General features: G+C 38.9%; 1 protein-coding gene across 2 annotated transcripts in view; it reads left to right on the forward strand.

Annotated features, from left to right (window-relative positions):
- CHRM3 (cholinergic receptor muscarinic 3) overlaps window positions 1-21,187 on the forward strand; it is a 486,843-nt gene that overhangs the window by 278,763 nt on the left and 186,893 nt on the right. For both annotated transcript variants that reach the window (XM_005300507.4, XM_065589089.1), the window contains one exon: window positions 15,695-15,801. In XM_005300507.4, the coding sequence (XP_005300564.2) occupies window positions 15,779-15,801 (23 nt within the window). In that variant the 5' untranslated portion in view covers window positions 15,695-15,778. The remainder of the gene's footprint in view (window positions 1-15,694; window positions 15,802-21,187) is intronic.

The raw sequence follows: 21,187 nt of genomic DNA on the forward strand, positions 1-21,187 counted from the left end.
ACATGGCCTGAGAGTGGATTTTATTTTTACCTAAGATACTACAGTGTATCCCGTCGTACTTTAATAAGGAATATGATATAGCATTGAATTGTTTATTGCTAGAAGATCCTATGCTTAATGTTTAACTCATATCACAAAATCTAGCCAGTGCTCCATTGTTATTCTGAACTTTGTTATGATATGTGAAGTTAATGCAAATCTGGCAGGGTACCCTAATGCTTTAATTTAATTTAGGGGCTTTATTATTATTGTTATTTATTATTTGGCAGAGTGCAACATGCTTTCTCGGGATTGTTTTCTATAACTGTGATTAGAAACTTAACTATTTTTGTCATTTTTATGCATGAGTTACTTCAAATGGACAATAAATAATTTCCCTTGCACAATGTCCTCAATCATAGAAGCCAACAAAAAGTTTGAAGTTCACAGATCTACACTGTTTTTTACTGCGCTTGTGGCTTAGTTTACCTCATCTGTTTATTTTTCTGATACCTCAGGATACCATAGCTCACACAGGGGAATGAGTTCAGCATACATTAAATAATGTGTGACTGCAAAATAGTCATCCTAAAGATTTGAAACACCATTTCTTTTGAGATAGCAGTTCCAGATTTATGCCATTTGAAAAACAGCAGTGAGAAGTTTATGGATTGCTTTTTAGGAGGCCGGAGTCCTTCAAAAAATATGTTGGATCTCTAAGCCATTCAGCTTGTTAGAAGTAAATGGGAAAACTCCAAGAGTCAATATTTTTGTAAGCTTATGGTATTTAACTCAAACATTCAGAATTTCAGCAACTTTTGTTGTTGTTGTTGTTTGTGGTTCAGTGTTGTTTGCTAATGCCACACCAATGTTTGCTTTCTTTCTTTTATTTTTTTTTCCCCTGAGGAATTTCCTTTTAATGGTCTTGATTGAGTTTTCCACTGTGTATTGAACAAGCTATTGTCCATGATGACTCATTTGATGATGTTTGCATGAGAAAATTACATTGCATATCTTTTGCATGCCAAATTTGATCCCAAATAGGCATAAATTTTTCATGAAGGAGGCTATATAAATGTTATCATACTCATTCTAATTCTTGCTTTTTTCCATCACTCTGGTTTTCTTTCTTCTGGAGAAATTCTCCTATAATGTAGATGTCCTACACAATGTCCTCCAAACCACATCAGCTCTGTGATGGTGCTATTTGAATCGACCATACACACATGACCCATTCAGCGGTATCAGTACTGTATTGGCCAATACCGTGTGGTAATTTTGCTTATTGCTCTGGTAAAGTCTGATTTCAGCTGTGGGGGCATTTCTTGTACTAATTTTAAGAAGTTAAAAATCAGAATTAGTTAGGGTATCCATTTACTAGTATTTGTGAATAAGAGCAGAAAAAAAAACATTGACGATAAGGAGATAAATTGATATTGTGCCTGATTCTCTTTAGAGTCAGTGAAGAACCTTCCATTGACTTCAATGGGACAAAATTGAGGCCTTGGTTTATATAGTGGTTTCCCTGTATTATCTGGGAATGTATTTGATTTATATATTTTTAAAGAAGGTGGTATATATAAAGCTGCACTTTTAACTTATTTTTTTTAATTGACTAGATTTCAGATTGATGGTGTTCCTTTAACAGAAACTAAAAAAGCATAAATATGAAATTTCATCAGTACAGTGAGTCTTACATTCACTATTAGGTGGGTATTTTACTCTTAACTTTTTCTTAATTTAAAAAAAAAAAAAGGTTTGAGTAGAATCTCTCATCAAATTTAGGGCCACTTTCTGAAAACTTCTATCCATAAGAACAGTTTTTTACTAATGCATATAGTCCCATATACTTCAAACATTCAACTCACTGATTTTAGTGGACTACTTGGATGAGTAAGAACTACTTACATAATTAAAATTAGCAAGAGTGGTTCCATGATATTTTTTCCCCTTGAATGCTCACAGCGTGCTTAGTTTAAAAAACAAACAAACAAACAAACAAAAACCACAAACACACACAAGCAAGTGCTTTTTGTGGCTAACTATAAAAATGATCCAGTGTATTTTGGGATATTTTATAAAACAAATGTATTTATTATAAGGCAGAGAAATGTGTCACAAATCTGAGCCAAAGTAAGTTTAATAGTTATGTTAAGAACAGAAAATTGGGGCTGATAATTAAACTATTGACAATGAACTATACAGTGATAGTGGATGATGGTTTTATGTTTATTGGATGGTTTTTGAGGATGGATAGTGAAGTGGTTCAGATTTTAAATTCATGTTACTTGTAAAACCTTTATTTTGTTTAGCATCAAGGTCTATCTGCGATTTTGCAATTATCTGTTCTCTTCAGAGCAAAGAAGTGTTTTTAAACTGCTTTTTAATTTTTTTAAAAGATATTTCTTCAACTCCCAAAACAGATTTACTGTAACTTCTTAGGATAAAGAGGCATTATTCAAGCATCTGCTATTGCAGCTGCTGTTGTGTCTCTTTAGCTCTTCAGCCCAAAAAAGTTTTAATGTTGACTATTTAATACTCCACAGACTTTCTTCACTGGCCCAGAGACATAGTTTTATATGCTTGGATACAAAGGCTGCACTGCAGCCACTGTCTGGGTTCATCCAGGGGACTGTTTAAGATTTACATATACAATACAGTAGTACCACCTTTCATTTAAACCATAAGAGAAGATTTTTGCTAGTGAGTATGGAAGGCGGTTCCAGTCATTGCCTACAACTAATCTATTTACAATGGATATAAACATCCTCATTAACCCATAATTCCCAGGGTAAAGCATTATCAAGATGTACTTAAGGTTGTAAATATATATCATTCTATTAACAAAACCTTAATTTCAAAGGGATTAAGGTTGATTAAGTATGTGACATTCCCTCCACAAACCTTAAAAGCTCAGAAGAGGCCAAGCAGATCAAGAGGACATCTCTTAACTAAACTCCACTGATCACACAGCATATTTCCATTTCCCCTCCATCTGCCTCCTCCTATTAAGAAAACATGCTACACAGAATGTATTAAACTCACCTCACAGGATGACCCAAACCTTGATTGTGACTCATGCTTTCTCCACAATGCAATACACTGTGCATGTACTTTGTGTGCATAGGTCAGCCCAGAATATTTGCTAAAATTGTTGAGATTTTGTGTTGTGCTAGTAGGTGTCCATTTAAACATGGTAGCTGGGGCTTGAGTCACAATTCAAACAATGGGAAGTTGAGGCCGTGTCTACTAGGGTATCCCTCCCCTCTATCCCACCAATACAGACTAATGAAATAATGAGTATAGTTAATGAGGACGTGAACATCTTTAATCCCATTGAATAGCTTCCAGTGACAATGAAAAAAAGAAAGTCCTGTGGCACATTTAAGACTAACAAATGTATTGGAGCATAAGCTTTCATGGGTGAATGCCCACTTCGTTGGATGCATGTAATGGAAATTTCCAGGGGCAGTCTGGAGATAACGACTTTAGTTCAATCAGGGAGAGTGAGGTCCTCTGCTAGCAGTTGAGGTGTGAACACCAAGGGAGGAGAAACTGCTTCCGTAGTTGGCTAGCCATTCACAGTCTTTGTTTAATCCTGATCTGATGGTGTCAAATTTGCAAATGAACTGAAGCTCAGCAGTTTCTCTTTGGAGTCTGGTCCTGAAGTTTTTTTGCTGTAAGATGGCTACCTTTACATCTGCTATTGTGTGGCCAGGGAGGTTGAAGTGTTCTCCTACAGGTTTTTGTATATTGCCATTCCTGATATCTGACTTGTGTCCATTTATCCTTTTACGTAGTGACTGTCCAGTTTGGCCAATGTACATAGCAGAGGGGCATTGCTGGCACATGATGGCATATATAACATTGGTGGACGTGCAGATGAATGAACCGGTGATGATGTAGCTGATCTGGTTAGGTCCTGTGATGGTGTTGTTGGTGTAGATATGTGGGCAGAGTTGGCATCGAGGTTTGTTGCATGGGTTGGTTCCTGAGTTAGAGTTGTTATGGTGCGGTGTGTGGTTGCTGGTGAGAATATGCTTAAGGTTGGCAGGTTGTCTGTGGGCGAGGACTGGCCTGCCTCCCAAGCTCTGTGAAAGCGAGGGATCATTGTCCAGGATGGGTTGTAGATCACTGATTATGTGTTGGAGAGGTTTAAGTTGAGGACTGTAGGTGATGGCCAGTGGAGTTCTGTTGGTTTCTTTCTTGAGCTTGTCTTGTAGCAGGAGGCTTCTGGGTACACGTCTGGTTCTGTTGATTTGTTTCCTTATTTCCTTGTGCGGGTATCGTAGTTTTGAGAATGCTTGGTGAAGATCTTGTAGGTGTTGGTCTCTGTCTGAGGGGTTGGAGCAGATGTGGTTGTACCTCAGTGCTTGGCTGTAGACGATGGATCGTGTGGTATGTCCGGGGTGGAAGCTGGAGGCATGAAGGTAGGCATAGCGGCCTGGAAATCCTGGACGCCCCATCATCTCTGGAATTGGCACTCTCACTGAAGGACTATCCAGATATGTAGACTCTCTGCTCAGACCCTATGCCACTAGCACTCCCAGCTATCTCCGTGACACCACTGCCTTTTCCTATTTTTAGTATGGTTAATGGATAATATTGATTCCTGAGGAGAAAATCAGAGGGCCATATTCAGAGGTGATGTGTAAGGTGCTGTAAGTGACACCTCAGTAAGTATCCATATAAGTCAGAGACTACATACATGCAGAAAATCTAAGATACTTTCACTTACATTCTGAAGAGTCTGTAAAATTGGTATAATATAGGTATATAAAATGAATATTAAAATAGAGGATGGCTATTAAATATACATATTCCTGTACTCTGCTAATAGTTGCCTTTTCTGTTGCATTGCTCTTTCCTTTCTTCTTGTGCTATTGTTAGCTTTGGGTTGCTACAATTATCATATCAGATCATGTGGACTGGCACTGGACCGTACTGAGCAATTATAAATCCAGAAAATCTGACTGAATAATTCTAAAATAGCCACCCAGATTTTTCAATACAATGTTAAAGGCACTATCCTTCATTAAAACAAATGTGGAGTTTGCAGTTTTGAGATATGAAGCGCTCTTTCTGTCTGTCTCCGTCTCTCTCTCTCTCTCTCTCTCTCTCTCTCTAAAACTCGAGCTTCTGAGGTATTTTTTCCTATCTTGTCATATCTCATGAAGGCCTTATTAGATTCAACTCTGTTCCCCACCTTCCAGATCTTAAAAATAAACAAATAACATCTAGCACAGTGGTTTCAAACATTTGTACTGGTGACCCCTTTCACACAGCAAGCCTCTGAGTGCGACCCTCCCTTATAAATTAAAATCACTTTTTTATATTTAACACTATTTTAAATGCTGGAGGCAAAGTGGTGGAGGATGACAGCTCACGACCCCACATGTAATAACCTCGTTACCCTCTGAGGGGTCCCGACCGCCAGTTTGAGGACCCCTGATCTAGCAGAATAATGAAAAAATTCAGGAAGATTTGTTGAATTTTGGCCGATCTAGAGTGAGAATCCAAAATTCGTCTTAAAATGAGAAGCAAGTCTCAATCGTCAACTGTAGCATTCATTCTGCTGACATCATACTGTAGATATAAAATATGCTGCAAGCCCAAGCAGGCTTCTCAGGGGGCCACCTGGCACAACCTCCTGCTCCTTCAATCACAATAAAGCTTTATGGAAACACAAATTGCTAAACCACAGTGCAATACGACTGGCAAGCAAGCGACCACTGCCTTTCTTATAAGCAGTGATCTAGGGCTCAGACACCCTATAATCCCTAGTTATTAACCTGCAGCCTAGCGCTAAGCATCATTAGTCAACTCGTAGCCCTTCTCAGTTTCAATACTAGCTGGCACTAGCCGATATCAAGTGCCTTGCTTCTCCTTCTAGAAGATACGGGGATTTGCAATCTGCTGTCTGCTGAGGAGAAAGGGGCAACAACTTCATCTCAACAGACGGACAAAAAAGGAGGATTGAGAAGGCTGTAGGCCTTCTATCATCCTTCCTTCCTCCCCTCCCATTTTCCAAAGATTACAAAAGTAAGGAAAGGGGATCCAAACCTAAATGGAAAATGGGATGGATGGATGAATGAATGCTGTGCAGGGAATGCTGCTGTGTAAGACCAAATATGGATTTCAGTCCATACAAGAAGATAAGATGAGGTTTATATCCATAACAAATGTATGATCTAGACTCTTATGTGAATCTAAAAGTCCATTTGAAACATTTACTCTTCAAGCTCTAAGTTGCAAGTCCAGGCCAATGACATAGCCTAGAATCTTTCATATAGTTATGTAGCATTTTGGTGCTATATCTGTAATGAATCTGTAATTTCTATATCTAGAAATTCATGATCAGTTTGATTTTCTTTTTTTGTGTCTCAGTTTTAATTGGTTTCTATACAATACTTTCATCCACCGTCTGTTTCCCCAAATTCACAAACAGAGTTCTCTCTTTATGTTAGTAAGTGCAATTTAACTCAAAGCTGAGTTACTTAATTACTAACCTGCATATTTCTCTAGAGTTGAAAAAGTTGAAGCACTCCTATCTACCTCTGTCCTATGCTGTCTGGAAGATGGGTATACAGCTGGCATTTGGAAACTTGCTATATTTCAATCCTGAGGCTGACAGCACAAGAAAAATTCTGTTTTGTGAACCATTTTCCTTAAGGCTATAAAACAAAACAAATACTACAAATATGACAATATAAAAAAGTTATTCACAGCAGGAAACTTCTGATCCTGAACCAGGTCTGGGAAGTTTTTCTTCCCTCTGTTATGGTGTAGAGCTGTTTTTGCAGTCACTTAACATTAACAACCATTCTTTTATATGTTAGACTAGAGCAAATGGAATGTCCTTGTCCAGAATGATCCCTAACCTCTTCCTAATGAGGTCCAGTTAAAGATATGTTTCTCAGCCTACAACTTTCTTTACACCAGAAGCTCCAGAGAAGGTTTTATGCCCTTTCAATACCACAGAAAATAGGAGCCTCAGGGCTTCACATTGTAATACGTATTTCTTTTTGGCCATTAGGTCTATGTCCATAGGACTTTAGAAATCCTCCGTTTGGTGTGTGGGTTTAGCTGTAGGCATATCCAATCACTAAGGAGACTGTTTAGAAGATTTATAGTAATTTTTGTTCCTTAATGGATTCTTTCACTGGAGTCATGACAAATTATAGAAACTAAAAAGATGCAAATTAGAATCTCCCCTAATAAGTATTGAGAAGAACATTCATTATTTTCTCTCACTGCTAGTCAGAAAATATTTTAAGTTTTAGAAAGGAAAACCTAGCGATGAGATCAGTTGATTCCCTAGAATTTACATTCATGTTTACATATGTAACTGGTAATAAATGGAAAGAAAAGACAACATATAACTTATATAATTGTCTATCAAGCATAGACCAGAGAGACATACATGGAATTTGAAGTCTCTGACAGGACGAAAACCACTTTTGTGATATATTAATATGTAACTAAAGGAGGCATAGAAATCAGTTTCACAATGTAGAGCCAAAATGGCATTCTATTATCACAGCAAATGAAGACAGGAAATATTACACCCATAATAATACCTTCCCTAATAAGGAGCACTTCCATTTAAAGACCTTTGTGTCATTTTAGTCTCAACTAGAATTTTATTAAAAAATGCAAGAGGTCAGGTTTGCAACCCTTACGTATGCAAAGAATCCAATTGACTATAATAGTTCATCTTGAAAATAAGGGCAGTAAGTCAGGCCCTATTTCAGTCCCAGTCAAAAGGCTATCCATCTAGCAAGATAGCAGCATCTTTTTTGTAATGCTTATAATGTTGTGTGTCATTGAAACCTCACATGTGGTAACTTATGAACCCTTTTCTTTTTAAAGTAATAGAATCATTTAAAAAAAATGATACCCTCAAGAGATGTGTGTTAGTAACCTACACCGTCACATTATCTTATTTTTGTAATTCTTGTCCTTCCTTTCCCCATTTTCCTTCCCAGTGTTTGTTACCATTAAACCTTACACTTGCATTACATCTGTGGTCATTCACTATTACTCACTCACCATTGTACTGGCTAAACAGTTTAGGTTGTTATATTTCTGTGCCCAGTTCCTAACTTTAAAAAGGTCCTTTGAAGCTGTCTTCATGCAGTGGTTGTTTCTAGGCTGACTTTTGTGATTTATTACCAACTCTAAGGCCAGGTCGACACTATACACTTACATTGGTATAACTACATCGCTAAGGGGTGTGAAAATCCACATTCCTGAGTGACAGAGTTATATCAACCTACCCCCTGGTGTAAACAGAGCTAAGTTGGTGAGCGGGCATCGACATACCTACCACCTTTCATGGTGGTGGATTTATACTGAAGAGCTATAGCGGCACAGTGTTTTAAGTATAGACCTGCCCTAAGGGTCATTTTCCGTTTGCTCTAGTCTAACAACCATTCTTTTATATGTTAATAGATTCAGTAACTGGTTAAAAGACAGGAAACAAAGGGTAGGAATAAATGGTCTGTTTTCAGAATGGAAAAAGATGAATAGCAGGGTCTCCCATGGATCTGTACTGAGACCAGTGCTGTTCAACATATTCATAAATGATCTGTGAAAAAAGGGGTAAGCAGTAAGGTGGCAAAATTTGCAGACAATATAAAATTATTTAAGACATTAAGTCGCAAGAAGACTGCAAAGAGTTGCAAAGGGATCTCACAAAACTGGATGACTGGGCAACAGAATGGCAGATGAAATTCAATGTTGTTAAATGCAAAGTAATGCACATTGGAAAACATAATCCCAATTATACATACAAAATGATGGGATCTAAGAAAGCGGTCTTGGAGGCATTGTGGATAATTCTCTGAAAACGTCCACTCAACGCGCAGCAACAGTCAAAAAAGCTAATAGGTTAGGGACCATTAGGAAAGGGATAGATAATAAGACAATAAATATAATAATGCCACTATATAAAGCCATGGTACACCCATGCCTTGAATATTGCATGCCGTTCTGGTCGCCCCATCTCAAAAACGCTATATAAGAATCGGAGAAGGTACAGAGAAGGGCAACAAAAATGATTAGGCGTATGGACCAGCTTCCATAGGAGAAGAGATTAAAAAGACTGGGACTTTTCAGCTTTTTCACCTACAGGGGATATGATAGAAGTCTACAAAATCATAACACAAGAATCGGGGGCGGGTGTCACCCAATTACTTTAATAGGCAGCAGATTTAAAACAAAGAAAAGGAAGTATTTCTTCACACGGCGCACAGTCAGCCTGTGGAATTCCGGGTATGTTGTAAAGGCCAAAGCTATAATGGGGATGCAAGATGATCAGGGATGCAAGCCAATGCTCTGGGTATCCCTAGCCTCTGACTGCCAGAAACTGGGAGTGGACAACACGGGATGGATCACTCCATGATTGCCTGTCCTGTTCATTTCCTCTGGAGAATCTGGCATTGGCCACTATTGGAAGACAGGATACTTGGCTAGATGGAAGACAGGATACTCTGACCCAGTATGGCTGTTCTTATGTTGTAATGGTCATAGATGGGTTTTCAACCTGAATCCAGCTTGATCTTCCCTTTAAGAGACAGGGCTTTATTTTACTTTGTAGTACCCCCTAACTATATTTCACTCAATATCAAATATGAATTATAGACTTATGAAAGGTGATTTGTCACAATATGTGCTCGTGTTATCTCAAAATTTAGGGCCCAGTCTTGCAACCTTTACTCTCTTTTAGTAAAAAGCAACAAAGAGTCCTGTGGCACCTTAAAGACTAACAGATGTATTGGAGCATAAGCTTTCATGGGTGAATGCCCACTTCCTCAATCTTTTAGAATTTCACTTTGCAACTCTGTTTCAATGGAACACCTGACAGAGTCAGGCATGGCTAAATGGGTGATATTGTGCAACCCCTACTGCTCTTTCCCCACTGAAAATTCTGACTCAATTCTGACTGAGTGGACTCCATCACTAATGCAGCCATTTCTCACCTCCCTGCAGAATGGCCAGCATAAGGAATGGTGAAGTATTATGTCACAGATAAGTGGTGCAAACAAACTGTGCTCATCCTTTTCATGAAGAAACATTTAAAAAATGATACCCTCAAGAGATGTAACCCACACCATGACTAATTACTTAATAAACTAATGAAGGATAAATTGTTGCAATAAAATCCTGTTCTTCAATATTTAACCCGCTTTAATTATCGTGATCATTTAATCTCTTCAGTGACTAAAAATATTAATTCTCGATTAAGCATTTTTGTAACAATATCCAAGGTACATCCAGAAATGTGATTTGTCTAGTGACGCAAAATAGTTTCTCTGCTATACAATGTAAATACTTAATAGCATTTTCCATCAAGCCATATAAACACCCCTTTGCTTGACTTTCCCGTACAAGTTCAAATGAAGAATTAATGTTCCAGCTGATGAATTCCCATCATAGTCTCTTGGTTGTCATTATGTGTAATGTCAGTTTAATATCCACAATGTTCTCTGTTTCCAGGAAGGTATAAAAATAAATAAAAAATAATAGTTTGGCACATATTAGGAAGGTTATCATTTTAATAGCAAGGTGAATTAGCATAGTGCAGATGTTATGCCAAGAGCTGTGTGCATAAATGATTTTTCAGTTCACGGGCAGCTCTGGAAAAGATAGATCAGGTTGACCCTAAAATGATTTTTTTTTCAATTTCAGTGAATCAAAACATTTTGCTTTTATTTGAAGTGCTTTAATGTTTGTTAACCAAAACTGAATGGAATTTTGAAACAAGAGGCCATTTTGAATCAAAGAATTTCAATGTTTCATTTTGAAAATGTCTAAATGAAACATTTAGACTTTGGGTTTTTTCTTTTAGTTTTTTACACAAACAGTTTGGTGAACCAGAAATGAAATTGTGAAATGTTTCTGTCACCAAACCTTAATTTTTTTACTGGAAAAAAATTGCAGCTGAAAATTTTTGCCCACCTCTAGTTACATCAGGTTATCAGCATCAGGGCTAGAATTCAGGACCTAAGGTTCTAAAAATATGAGCCTCAACTGTCTGAGCTAAAAGGCTCAGCTCTTTTAACTGGGGCTGTAGCAGCCTCATGAATATCTATATATGGCCTAGTCACCACATTGTGGAACAGAGCGCCACACCAAATGAGTGTGGGTTGCACTAGCAGGTGTGAGATCCATGAACTCTCCTCTCCCTCACCATGTTTTACGTAGGTTCTTCTGTCAGCTCAGCTGCAGCTTTTGTGCGCAGTTCACTCAAATCTCTCAAACTGAGCAGCAGTGAGATGGATGCTGTGTTTGGATGCTAGACCTTCAAAGAATAAACATCTAGCTGCTTCAGGGAGTGGAACAGGCTATTCACTAGGTGTCACATTTCCATCTGAGTGTTGAATTAACGCTAAAGTTGTGTTAAAAAGTGCCTACTGAAAGTTCTCTCATGAAATGAGATGTAAAACTGAGGTCCAGACTACTAGTTATCAATGATTACACAGTACTCTTTGCAAGGCAGGGAATATAAATTCTGGCTTCCCGGTGAAATCTCATTTTATATAATTCCCTTCTCTTTCCTTAAAATCACCCCCTCTGTTTTACTTGAATAAGGGTGTTCATCTTCACTCCCATCCCTAAAATATTACACTGCTTTGCTGTGCATGGTTAAACAGGAGCATCTCCCTCCCAACAGATGCTAGGTTTGACTGGTAGGTGAAGAGATTCCTGTGATTAGTTTATGTATTACTGTATTTTCTGGCGTATAAGACTACTTTTTAACCCAGGAAAATCTTCTCAAAAGTCGGGGGTCGTCTTATACGCCGGGTGTCGTCTTATAGGGCGGGTGCTGAAACTTCCGAGCCAGACTGGAGAATCTGCGGTCGCCGCATATGGTGGGGGGAGCTCAAAAATGGCTGCGGCCACATCCCCGCCCGATGACGAGGTGAGGGGGCGCCTCACCGGGAAGGTGTAAGTGAAGGGCGGAGCAAGCTGCAGGCGTCCGGGACGCCCGGGGTATGGAAAAAAGAGATAAAGCGGCGCTGTGCCCAGAAAAACACGCCTCTTTCACCCGTCTGGCCCGCCCTTGTATCCTATTACCGTACCTCCTTCTCTGCCTCTCAGATCTCGCTCCTGAGGACTGCAGTGAAGCGGCGCAGGCGCGCATGTGCGAGATCTGAGAGGCAGAGAAGGAGGTAATAGGATACAAGGGCGGGCCTGTACCTGTTCATACAGTATAGCACCAGTACATACAGTACAGTATACAAATGTCCAACAGTCAAAACCCCATCATGGCTCCACCAGCAAGAAGAAAGAAATATGAAGCCAGTTTCAAACTTAAAGTTGTAAACTTTGCCATGGAACATAATAACTGCGCTGCTGCAAGACAATATGGAGTAACAGAAAAGATGGTTCGGGACTGGAAAGCAAATGAAAAAGCATTAAAGAGTATGCCAAGGGGTAAGTGTGCATTAAGAAGAGGCACTCCACATTGGCCAGAACTCGAAAAACATGTAGCAGACATGGTGAATGAGCATCGCCAAAATGGTTATGTAGTGACACGAAATAAAATACATTTGTTTGCACTTCAGTGGGCCAAATCTAACCCAGATCACAGCAACAGATTTAAGGCCACTGTATCCTGGTGTACTAGATTCATGGGAAGGCATAATATGGTACTGAGGCAAAAGATGAAAATTGCCCCAAAATTACCTGCAGATTTTGATAGCAAAGTAAATAGTTTCCATCGATACGTAATACAACAGCGCACTAAACATGGCTATGCGTTAAGTAGTATTGGAAATATGGATGAAACTCCAATGAATTTTGATATGGTTGGAAATAAAACTGTCCATCAAAAAGGTGAAAAAACAATTTTAATTAAAACAACAGGACATGAGAAGTCCAGTTTTACAGTGGTACTAGGATGCACAGCTGATGGCGCCAAACTGAGACCAATGATTATTTTTAAAAGAAAAACAATGCCGAAATTCAAGTTCCCTGTTGGTTGTTTTGTACATGTGAATGAAAAAGGCTGGATGGGGTAATGAAATGGGGGGTAAAGCTATGGCTTGATAATGTATGGAGCAGGCGACCAGGTGGACTTATTCAAAAATGTAGTCTACTGGTGTGGGATATGTTCAGGGCTCATTTAACTCCCAGCACCAAGCAAATGCTTGCAAGACTAAACACAGATGCGGCAGTTATTCCTGCAGGATTGACATCGTTGGTACAGCCACTGGATGTGTGCCTAAACAAGCCATTTAAAGATTGCATTCAAGAACAGTGGAATGAATGGATGGTTAGCGGCGAAAAGTCATTCACAAAAGGAGGAAACATGCGTGCTCCACAGTTGGATGTTTTGTGCAAGTTTGTCATAAAAGCCTGGAATGATATTGATGCAGAAACAGTAATCAAGTCTTTCAAGAAGTGTGGCATATCAAATTCATTAGATGGTATGGAGGACGACTACTTGTGGCAAGATGAAGAGGAAGCCGAAGCTGAGACCACACCATCTGATACGGAATTCGATCCATACGATGACTGCCTTACAAATGTATCACAAGATGTCATTGATGTACTTAAGATATCAGATGACGAACAGGAGGATTTTGAAGGCTTTTAAAGGGAAACTGTCACGCCAGCAAAACCTGTAAAAATACCGTAGCTTGCAGTTATGATGGGCGTTGCTAACTCGCCAGGGACTTGCCCGGCACTTGCTTTCTCTCTCTTGTTTGTTATCTTCCTCCTATCATCATCAGTTCCAGTTTGGTTGACAGCTTAGAAAACAAACCGCATGGCAGCTCCCATGGGTTTATTGTCTTATCCTTCCTTTCAGCTTTAGAGTGAATTAGGAAAAGTTTAATCCACTTGCACTGTTTTATGTTTACATGTTTGATGACAAACAGCCTTATGTTTATAAGTGACAGTTTTCCTGCTAAGTACCTGCATGTCATAAGCATTTGAATTAAAATTACCATATTGAAATCAAATCTGATGTTTTTTTAATTTTTTTTTTTGGTGTGCGTTGGAAGAGGGGTAGTCTTATACGGCGAGTATATCCCAAACTCTATATTTTAACTGGAAAAGTTGGGGGTCGTCTTATACGCCCAGTCGTCTTATACGCCGGAAAATACGGTAGTTTAAGTTCTGTATGATGGGAGCTGCTACTGGCATATACAGTAAATGTGGGACATTATTAACTTCTTCCTCCAAAGGAAGAGCAGATTGTAATCTCAATCACTGTTCTATAATTCTTCAGTAACTCTTCCACACAAGTTGATTGTCCAATAAACCCAATGATCTCTCTGTTGTCTGACTTTCCCCATATTGCAACAATAAGAACTGAGCTCGGTTGCTGTGCCAAAGGGGTGGGGGAAGAGGCACTGAGCCAGCACACAGAGCATCTGATTGGAATCATATTTCTATGGAAAAGTTACAGACGGGGTTATTAAAATCTTAGCCTGCACTGCTGTGTGATAAATGGGATAATGATGACACGCGATTCCAATTTGTACTAATTATACATTATAAAATGGAAGGTGTTAGCCAGTGGGTATTCCTGCTGCTGCACTACTTACTTCAGAGATTTTACTCTTTGTCAGTGGTGATCTATATATGATATTTCTGAGGGTTTTTAAATATTTTTTGTTGTTTCAGTTTTATAAAGAGATATGAAAATAGACACTTCTGTGAGATTTAATGCATGGAGTTTATTGCTTTCTTTCATTTGATATGTGAAAATTCATAATAAATCCCAACTTTTCTAAGCAGCAAGTTCCAAAGGCAGTGAAGTGTGGTTTGGAGGAAGAGTCCAGAGTTGGGGGTCTAAATTCTGTCTGTGGCTCTGCCACTGAGTCAGTGTGGGGTTCTGGGCATGCCGCTTCACCTCTCTGCGCCTCTGTAGGAAGATGGTCTTGTGGTTAAGACTGTCTTGAGCAAGTAAATGAATCTGTGCCTCAGTTCTCCAGCAGTAAAATGGGGATAATATTTTTCTATCTCAAGGGGGTGTTTTGAGGATAAATACGTTGATGTTTATGAGGTCCACAAAGTACTCTGGTGGCTGTGACCTAGATCATTTCACCATCTGTAAAATGGGGACACTTTCTCGCGTGCCCCACAGGGCCATTGTAAGTATTAGTTAGCAAATGTTCCCTAGCACAATTCAAACATGTCGATGTAGGCCTGTTTCTATTTCTATCTATTTCACACCAGTGTAAAGCAGAAGTAATCAATGTACTAGATTGTCAGCTAGGACTGATATACACTGGTTCAGGTTAAAGCAATCACTCTATACTTGTGCCAGCAGCCAATGGCCTGTTACAGCAACCAGAAATAATACACAGACACTTTAGGACACCCATTTCTCTGGGGTATATCCCATGCACAAGCTGCAGGGAGCTGAAGACTGAGGCATATGCTGGCAATGCCCTGGTAGCAATTTGTGATCCAAGGACCTTGCCATGCTGAGATTCGGTAAACCAGCTTTAGAACAACTTTGTGTTAGTAGAGTAGCTCAAAGCTGTCTTTATACACTAGAGAATCTAGCTCAATGGATGCCTCTGGTATAAAACTGTTGAAAGCGATATCAGAATCAGGTGCATAAACCACTATGTAAGTGCTAAGTATTAGTAAGGTTAGTTTTAGGGTCATAGCCAAACTTCACCTATGCTGTTGTTTTCTGCATCTGGTGTGTATTTTATTAATTTTCCCTCTGTGTCTGTTTTGTTTTCAGCCTATGTGCTGACACAGGACTGGTTTTATTTCCAAAAGAAGAGTCTGCAGAACTGCACAGTGCCTGATCCAAACAAACACTTTGATGTTCCTAGCTGGACTACGTAGGTAATAAACTCAAAATATGTGTATTCATTTTATTTGATTTTCAGTAAACAAATAATTGTCCAGAAAATATTGTTTGTTCTGAGAAGTAAGGCTCATTTGGAATCCGTGGGAACATTTGATCATTCACCCTAACTTTGAGACAGGCTGCCTTACCACATAGTATTATGGATGTCATCTTGAATACATACTTGCATGTCCCTCTGGGCCTCCTGCCAGATCTTCTCTGAGAAGAGCAAAGTACAATGGTAATGTTGATAAGTGGGGGGAAGTTTATTGTAGAAAATTCCTCCATTGCATTCTACTAATTAATTTTGAACTTTTGTGTAAGCCTTGCTAGAGTACTTTACAGGGCTAATTTATAATGCTGCCTCTAAATTCAATCAAATCGAATGCTTGGTCCACACTGGGGCGGGGGATCGATGTAGGAAACGCAACTTCAGCTACAAGAATAGCGTAGCTGAAGTCGACGTTTCCTAGATCGAACTAAGTTTACTTACTGCGGGTTCACGTGGCGCAGGCAAGCTCCCCCGTCAACAGCACTTCCTCCTCTCGGCGAGCAGGAGTTCCGCAGTCGATGGGGGAGCACTTCTGGGATCGATTTATCGCATCCAGATGAGACGCGATAACTCGATCCCAGAAGATCGATCTCTACCCGCCGAATCAGGTTAAGTTTAGCTCCATAGTTCACCTACAGGACTTCCCCGCAGCAGAGTTGATTTGATTGTTTAGGTCAGAAGTAGAGTGAGGTTGGAAATATAGGAGATTCAGGCCTTGATACTGAAATGAACTGGATGCAAGGATTTCCCCATGCAGTTACACTTCCCAGCTGGGAGCCTTAATCTGGTATACCTTCAGCAAGTCAACTCCTAGTGTTGCGAATATAGATGGACAAAGGACTGGGTTGTCCTGAATAAATTGGAACAGTATATCTTAGCATACTGTGTTTGCTTTTTTGCCCCAAGATGTCTTTCTTTTTGCATCAGTAGCAGGAATATTTAAATAAACTCCTCTGGCTATTAAGGTAAACCTGAATTGCAGAGTTCACATCTATGTTTTTGGTATTCTTTCTGTTATTCGCCAGGGCTTTCTGTAAAACTTCCCCTTGATAATGCTGATATTGTGGAATTGTGCTATGTGACAAATATAGCAGTGTCTTAAAAGCTTGTATGCAAATACACACCCTTTTTTTACATGTAAAAAGGTTCCTCCCTCACATACCTGCATTGAGAACTACAGCACTGATAATATACTATGACTATTTTGTGAAATGTGTAAGATTCTAGCCACTGCATTCAGTTTGGAGAAAGCATCTGACCAAGCTGTAGCATGAAAGCATGTTGATGGCACATCAGCTAAATCTTGTGGTTTCAACACTAGCAATAAGCTGCTGAAATGAATCCTGAAGCAGGGCTTACCCCTTGCTTCCACATCTTGAAATTAGGGCATGGTATCTTGCATACAGTAGCACAGCTGGCATCCCTACATTACAATTGTTTTGGGCTGCTAGCTGCTCAAAATTATATCAATCTATTTGTCAGCACTAGTGAGATTTTTTCTTATATGTAAAGTTTCAACAGCAGTGGCAACTATATTTTGTGTGTTTACATACATACATACATTCCTTTATCTTTCTTTTAATCTATTCACTGATCAACATTAGTTGTTCTGTGTTGATATCCTTTTTAAATTACACTTAAATTTATTAATTTTATTAATGTAATTAAATTTAAATTTTTTCTTTTGATGGCAAGACCATTTGCCCCCAATCATAAAGGGGCTGGCTTTCCTTGTGAGTGAGTGAGGCGAAGCTCAGATTGTCTCTTGATGATATCCACAAGCCTTTCATTGACCTTAATAATAGCTGGGCAGGACAGTGATCTCAGAGGAAGGTGGGCATGCAGGGAATTTGAAAAAGAACAAATCTCCCTTTCCTCTGGGTTTCAGTGACATCACTTTCACCCATGTGTGTGGTCTAAAAAAAATGCTGCCTAGATTCAGAAAACTGTGACTGAATTTGTTCTGAACTGTGAATATTTTCAGTGTAAAGAGAATGTTATAGATGCAAGCTACAGCTGAACTTATATAGCACATTTCTGTTAGTTTCATGCAACTCGCATCTCTCCCTCTTTCTGGCAGGTCATTATGAAGACAGTAGAAAAACCAAAATCAAAGCAAAATTTAAAGGGCTAAGGCATGAAACCATGTTGTCCAGTTAGTAGAGATGTATAAATCAACAAATCTTTCAGAAAGCCAGAAGCAAGTAGTAATTCTTCTGACTGTAAATTAGATAAAAAGCAGATACTATTAGTGCAAAATAATGGAAAATGTATTGCTTTTAATTGGATTACATGTATAAGGAAATAATAAAATAATGTGTTGTACTCCTTACAAAAGTGCAGCACATCAGACAGAATTTGTCAGCTCACCAGCACTCATTGCATTAAGTAAAAAGCAAGATAAACAGAATCATTTGACACACACAGTTTCATTAGTTATACCATTTGGTATGTCTGAATCTCAAATTCTCTCTTCAAGTTTAGATGTAATGATTATTAAGACATTTTCATTCTGCCTTATCACAAATACTGTCTATACTTTAGGAGCTTTGGATGGATCTGTTAAGGTTTATTGTACATAATATCAATTTCTATTACAAATGAGTAAGAGGAAGAATAACAAAAGTGATGTCATTCTTATGAATCCCTGAGCTATGAAGGGGCTGCACAGAGAAGGACCAGAGCTAAGCTATATCTTTAGAAAGTTGATAACATGTTCATGTTATTTTTTTTAAAGTATTTTAATACTTTTAATATTTATTTGTACAATTAATTTTGTTCCATATAAGCAAAAAATCTTCTCTTTTCTTTTTCAAATACATTTAAAATGCATCTACTGAGAATTCTAAAAGTCAGTGAGGCAACATACTTTTTATTTTTTCTCCTGGTAGTTTTGCTCATCAACAACTAATACGTTTTATGGCATGTTAATAATAAGTTAGGCCATATGAGTTTACAGTGTTAAGGAAGAATTATCCAATTTATATTATTATGTAATTTGTATATATGATTATTATGAGATTACACTGTTATTTGTTGCGGTGAAAGTAGCTGTTTGTTGGGCCAGATCCTATAGATCTTAATTGCTTTTTTTTGTTTAGTCCTTACTTGGACAAAACTCCTATTTGGCTTCATTTGAGTAGGAACATCAGAACTGGAACCATTATGTTTGCATGTCTGGACTGGAGTATAAGGATAGTGACCCATCTGGGATGTTTAGGAAACTACTGTGCTTGATAAAGATGATGCTTGACTTGAAATTAATTTCCTTTGGGTTTGTATCCATCTTTGGTTATTTCATTTGGTTCAGGCAGAAGCTATCATTAGTGTGAGGTGTTCAGAAAGCAGGGATATGACTTCATAAGAAACTAATTTAGATTACTTACATTTTGAGGTAAAAGAACACAAAGTAGTAACTGTAAGTATTATGGAGCATCTTGAGACAAATATACTTTTTGTGGTATCCATACATTGGTATTCTAAAGAGATTTGTGGCCAGCATCATCTGTTTAGGTAGATTATGAAAATGCTGATACATTTGAATTGAAGTAGGCAGAACACATTACCCTTAACTGGAATTTTCCCAGAGCAATGTTTTAATATCCTCATTCTTACTCAGTGTGTATCATGGAATCTTAAATGATTGGAACTAATAGGTATTCCATTAAATCGGAAAAACAGCAGTTTTAGCAACACAGTAAACCCTGTTCTATTCAGTTGCATAGTTTCAGTATGTGGAAAGAATACTGCCTCTTTGAATTATAATTTCAACTTCCTGTAGCCCTTTTGGAAGTTTTGAATTCATGTACTAATCCTGCTTAACCTGTGAGGACTGACCACTTCACAGGAGAATGTGGTATTTGAGATATAGGCTGCAGGAACAGCATAATTTCCATAACTACTTCAAAGGAAGTACCTTATAAATAAAATAGGTTTCCCCTGGGGGTTACAATACCATTTCCTTTATCATTTTAATTGTCTTAAGTTAAATAAAATAGTCCAGAGAGCCTCCCTCCCTGGGGAAAACACTTTATTTAAGTTCTAACACTACATTATTTTTATTAATTGGAAGCATTTTGCTCTCTATTTAATCTTTTATCTTTCATTTTGCATATAATCAAAAATATGTTCGTTGCATTAAAGCTCCTTTCTTAAACACGTTCCTATTTAGTATTCTGGCTCTTTTTATTCAGTGCATTGTTACAGCTCAATTTGCCTGGCATTCTCCATTTCTTATTGTCTTATTCTTAATATTATTTAAAGCCTTAAATAAAATTAATACTCTTGTATCAGAGAAGACTGCCCATTGCCCTGTCTTTCCCCATCAGAAATATTCTGGTTTATGGGACTGGGATTTTTGACCATGCCAATACATAATCTCAAAAGGACAGAAGGACGGGCTTTTTTTTCTCTTTTTTTCTTTTTGGGTTGAGAGCTCCTTACTCTCTCATTCCAGCTATTCCAAAATTCACTTATTGCTCCTTTCAGGGTAAAGTTATACTTGCGCAAAGTACACTAATAAGTCTCATCCAGGAATCTCATTAAAAACCTGGAGTAAGCATTGCTGTCCTCATTTTACAGATGGTAAAACGAAGGCAAAAAGAGATATAGGGTATGTCTGCAAAACAGCCGAGAGGTTGTTGTGCAGGACAGATGCACTAAAAATAACAATGTGGCTGCAACATCACGAGTAATGGCTCGTGCTAGACTCCTGAGTTGGGCTGGATTGTACTCAGGTAATGTAGCCCAAGCTGCTGCCAGGGCTGGCTCCAGACACCAGCGTAGGAAGCGTAGGCCAATTCAAAGGGGCGGCACTCCGTCCGGTATCAGGGCGGCACGTCCGGGTCTTGGCGGCGGGTCCCTCATTCCCGCCCTTCCTCTTTGAGTTGCTGCCGAATTGCCGCTGAAGAGGAAGAGAGGGAGGACCCGCTGCCGCCAAAGAAGCAGCGTGATTTAGCTGCCGCCGAAGTGCCGCCGCTCGTCGTCTTCTTTTTTTTTTGCTGCTGCTGCTTGGGGCGTCAGAAAAGCTGGAGCTGGCCCTGGCTGCTGCCCATGTTGCCAAAGCCATGCTGCTATTTTTAGCACGCTAGCTCGAACAGAGCTAGGGCCTGTATATCTGCCCACACTGGGAATCACACCTCCCAGCTCCTGTGCAGACATAATTTCAGTTAAATAAGCTGCTGATGTTCATGAGATGAATGATAGAGGTGACTTCCAGCTCCCTGTTTTAATCACTACACGTATCTCCCTCACTTAAGGGAATTCCACTCTGCTTTCTGATGCAGAGGCTTGAAAGAGTAGTAAGAACCTAGGAAGGTATCTTAATACAT

The sequence above is a fragment of the Chrysemys picta genome, chromosome 3 (assembly GCF_011386835.1).
Source record: "Chrysemys picta bellii isolate R12L10 chromosome 3, ASM1138683v2, whole genome shotgun sequence".
NCBI classification, from domain to species: domain Eukaryota; kingdom Metazoa; phylum Chordata; order Testudines; family Emydidae; genus Chrysemys; species Chrysemys picta.